The 2661-nt window shown below is 35.3% G+C and overlaps 1 protein-coding gene across 1 annotated transcript; it reads left to right on the forward strand.

Moving 5' to 3' along the window:
- Positions 1–396: 396 nt before the first annotated feature.
- LOC125498518 (uncharacterized) lies at positions 397–2239 on the forward strand. The gene is made up of 4 exons (XM_048646743.1): positions 397–593; positions 897–1561; positions 1670–1890; positions 2039–2239. Exons 1-4 carry the CDS (start codon positions 397–399, stop codon positions 2237–2239), a joined length of 1284 nt encoding a protein of 427 aa, XP_048502700.1.
- The last annotated feature ends 422 nt before the right edge of the window (positions 2240–2661 follow it).

A 2661-nucleotide genomic window follows, 5' to 3' on the forward strand; every position in this document is an offset into this window, starting at 1 on the left:
AGCTTGATTATTCTTGCTATTGTCAAAGAGGATTGAACAAGTCATACAAACATTTCATCATATATCGACAAATACGACAAGTAAACTAGATTACTAGAATAGCAATCTTCGCGGCAAAAACTCTAGTAGTTCAGATAAATTAAACAACAGTTCACTTTTAATCACTAGTTAAGAAAAGATACTCATAGAAACATTAAACAAAAAGGCATGTCAAGGCGGGGGAGATACTTTTCTTAGCTTTTTAGCAATTTTTCCTCTTGGAAATAAAAGGATAGGTTGGACTTACATGTTGGAGACCTTGAAAGCTCACACAATAAAGCCGTTGAACAATATGAAAATCTAAAAAATATTAAGGCATCTATTGAAACCGCTTTTAATCCACCTCAAACACCACAAATGAAAAATGATTATAAGACACATTTGAAAACGTCGGTGATTTATGTTAGATATTTGTTACGTATGGGATTGCCTTTTCGTGGTCATGATGAATCTGATGAGTCAAATAATAGGGGGAATTTCATTGAACTTGTCAAAGTTGTAGCTTCTCTGAATACTGATATTGATAATGTTGTATTAAAAACTGCTCCCCAAAGGTGGACAATTAGCTAGAGCAGCAGGTGTTGTAGCGAAACTGATTACAAAAGAGGGGAAATCGGCCACATTAAAATTACCTTCTGGGGAGGTACGTTTGATATCCAAAAACTGCTCAGCAACAGTCGGACAAGTGGGGAATGTTGGAGTGAACCAGAAAAGGTTGGGTAGAGCCGGATCTAAGCATTGGCTAGGGAAGCGTCTTGTAGTAAGAGGAGTAGTTGTTAAAAAAAATGGAAGTTTTTTTGGAAAAATAATATTTCTGTTTGAAAGAATACAAAAAAGCTTTCTTCCTTACTTTTCAGATCAAAAAGAAACTTTGGGATTGCTAATAAAGCTCCTGGAAATCTTCAAATGCTTGCCCCTAGTATTCAAAAAGATATCGTAAAAGCATGTGCGGTGGAAACAACAAAAGTGATTATTGAAGAGTTTGGGGATGACTTGTTTGGTATTTTAGTTGATGAATCTAGTGATGTTTCCACTAAAGAACAACTGGTGGTTGTGTTACGGTTTGTTAATGATCGGGGGTTTCTTATTGAGCGGTTTCTTGGGGTTGTCCATGTTGCCAATACATATTCTATATCTCTGAAATTTGTTGTTGAATCTTTATTGTTGGAACATGGCTTGAGATTGTCAAGGATACGTGGACAAGGTTATGATGGAGCAAGCAACATGTGTGGTGAATTTGGTGGCCTTAAATCACTGATTTTGAAAGAAAATAAATCGGCTCATTATGTCCATTATTTTGCTCATCAATTGCAAGTAACACTTGTAGGAACTGCAAAGAATCATGTTGATGCTATTTGGTTCTTTGATGTTGTTTCCAATATAATTAATGTGATTGGATCTTCTTGTAAGCGAAGAGATGTCCTTCGAGAAATGCGTGCAATGAGACTTGCTGAGGCAATAAATAATGGTGAGATCAAAACTGGAAAAGGGCTAAATCAAGAACTTGGACTCAAGAGACCAGGTGATACAAGATGGTGATCTCATTATAGATCATTGTTGAACTTGGTCGAGATGTATCCAGATGTGATTGAGGTGCTTGATTTCATTTACAGTGATGCTTCGTTTTCAGGTCATAGGAAGAATGCACGTGAAATAATGACTTCATTATGCTCATTTGACTTTGCTTTTATCTTGCACATAATGATAGATATTTTGGGAATCACAAATGAGTTGTCATTAGCTTTGCAAAGAGAGGATCAAGATATTGTCAATACGATGCACTTGGTGGAAACATCAAATAAGTGCCTCCAATTGTTGAGATATGATGAATTTGAAGAGTTACTCGAGAAGGTATATAAATATTGTTATGGTCATGATATTAACATACCTAAATGGATGATATTTATGTGGCTTGAGGAAGATCAAAGCAAAGAGCTGAAAATCAGTTTTGCACATCATTGTCGTGTCTAAGGTGTTCTATGCTATTATTGATTTGCAGCTTCAAGAGCTAAATACTCGTTTCAGTGAAATTAATACAGAGTTGCTTCTTTGTGTTATTTGCTTGAGTCCTAAGGACTCATTTTATGCTTTTGATGTGACAAAATTGGTAAGAATGGCAAAGTTTTATCCATATAAGCTTGATGCAGGGGATGCTAGAGCACTTTCTTCCGAATTGAGAAACTATATCACTGATATGTGACAACGTGATGAGTTTCAAAGTCTTCGGGGTATTGGCGATCTTTCACAAGTGATGGTTGAAACCAAAAAGCATTTGATCTATTGATCAGTTTTTTTACTTATAAAGTTAGCATTGATTTTACCTGTTGCAACAGCAAATGTGGAGAGAGTCTTTTCTGCCATGAAATATCTCAAGTCCGAATTGCGCAATAAGATGTGTGATGAATTTTTAAATGATTGTATGGTGGCATATATAGAAAGAGATATATGTGCGACCATTAGCAATGAAACTATTATGCAACGGTTTCAAAGAATGAGACCTCGTCGAGGATAATTACCTTAAATGGGGTATTGTGCTTAGGTTTTTGAGATGATTTTTATATATAACGTGCTTCAATTTTTTTGTGATGTTTTATTTAAATAATAGTTGTACACAAACATTTT

Source organism: Beta vulgaris, chromosome 6, assembly GCF_026745355.1.
Source record: "Beta vulgaris subsp. vulgaris cultivar EL10 chromosome 6, EL10.2, whole genome shotgun sequence".
In the NCBI taxonomy this organism is placed as follows: Eukaryota; Viridiplantae; Streptophyta; class Magnoliopsida; order Caryophyllales; family Amaranthaceae; genus Beta; species Beta vulgaris.

Coding starts and splice junctions, on each gene's coding strand:
- LOC125498518 (XM_048646743.1), top strand. CDS start 397: ATGAAAAATGATTATAAGACACATTTGAAAACGTCGGTGATTTATGTT. Junction 594..896: donor TTAAAAACTGCTCCCCAAAG/GTGGACAATTAG, acceptor CTTACTTTTCAG/ATCAAAAAGAAACTTTGGGA. Junction 1,891..2,038: donor TTGAAGAGTTACTCGAGAAG/GTATATAAATAT, acceptor ATTGATTTGCAG/CTTCAAGAGCTAAATACTCG.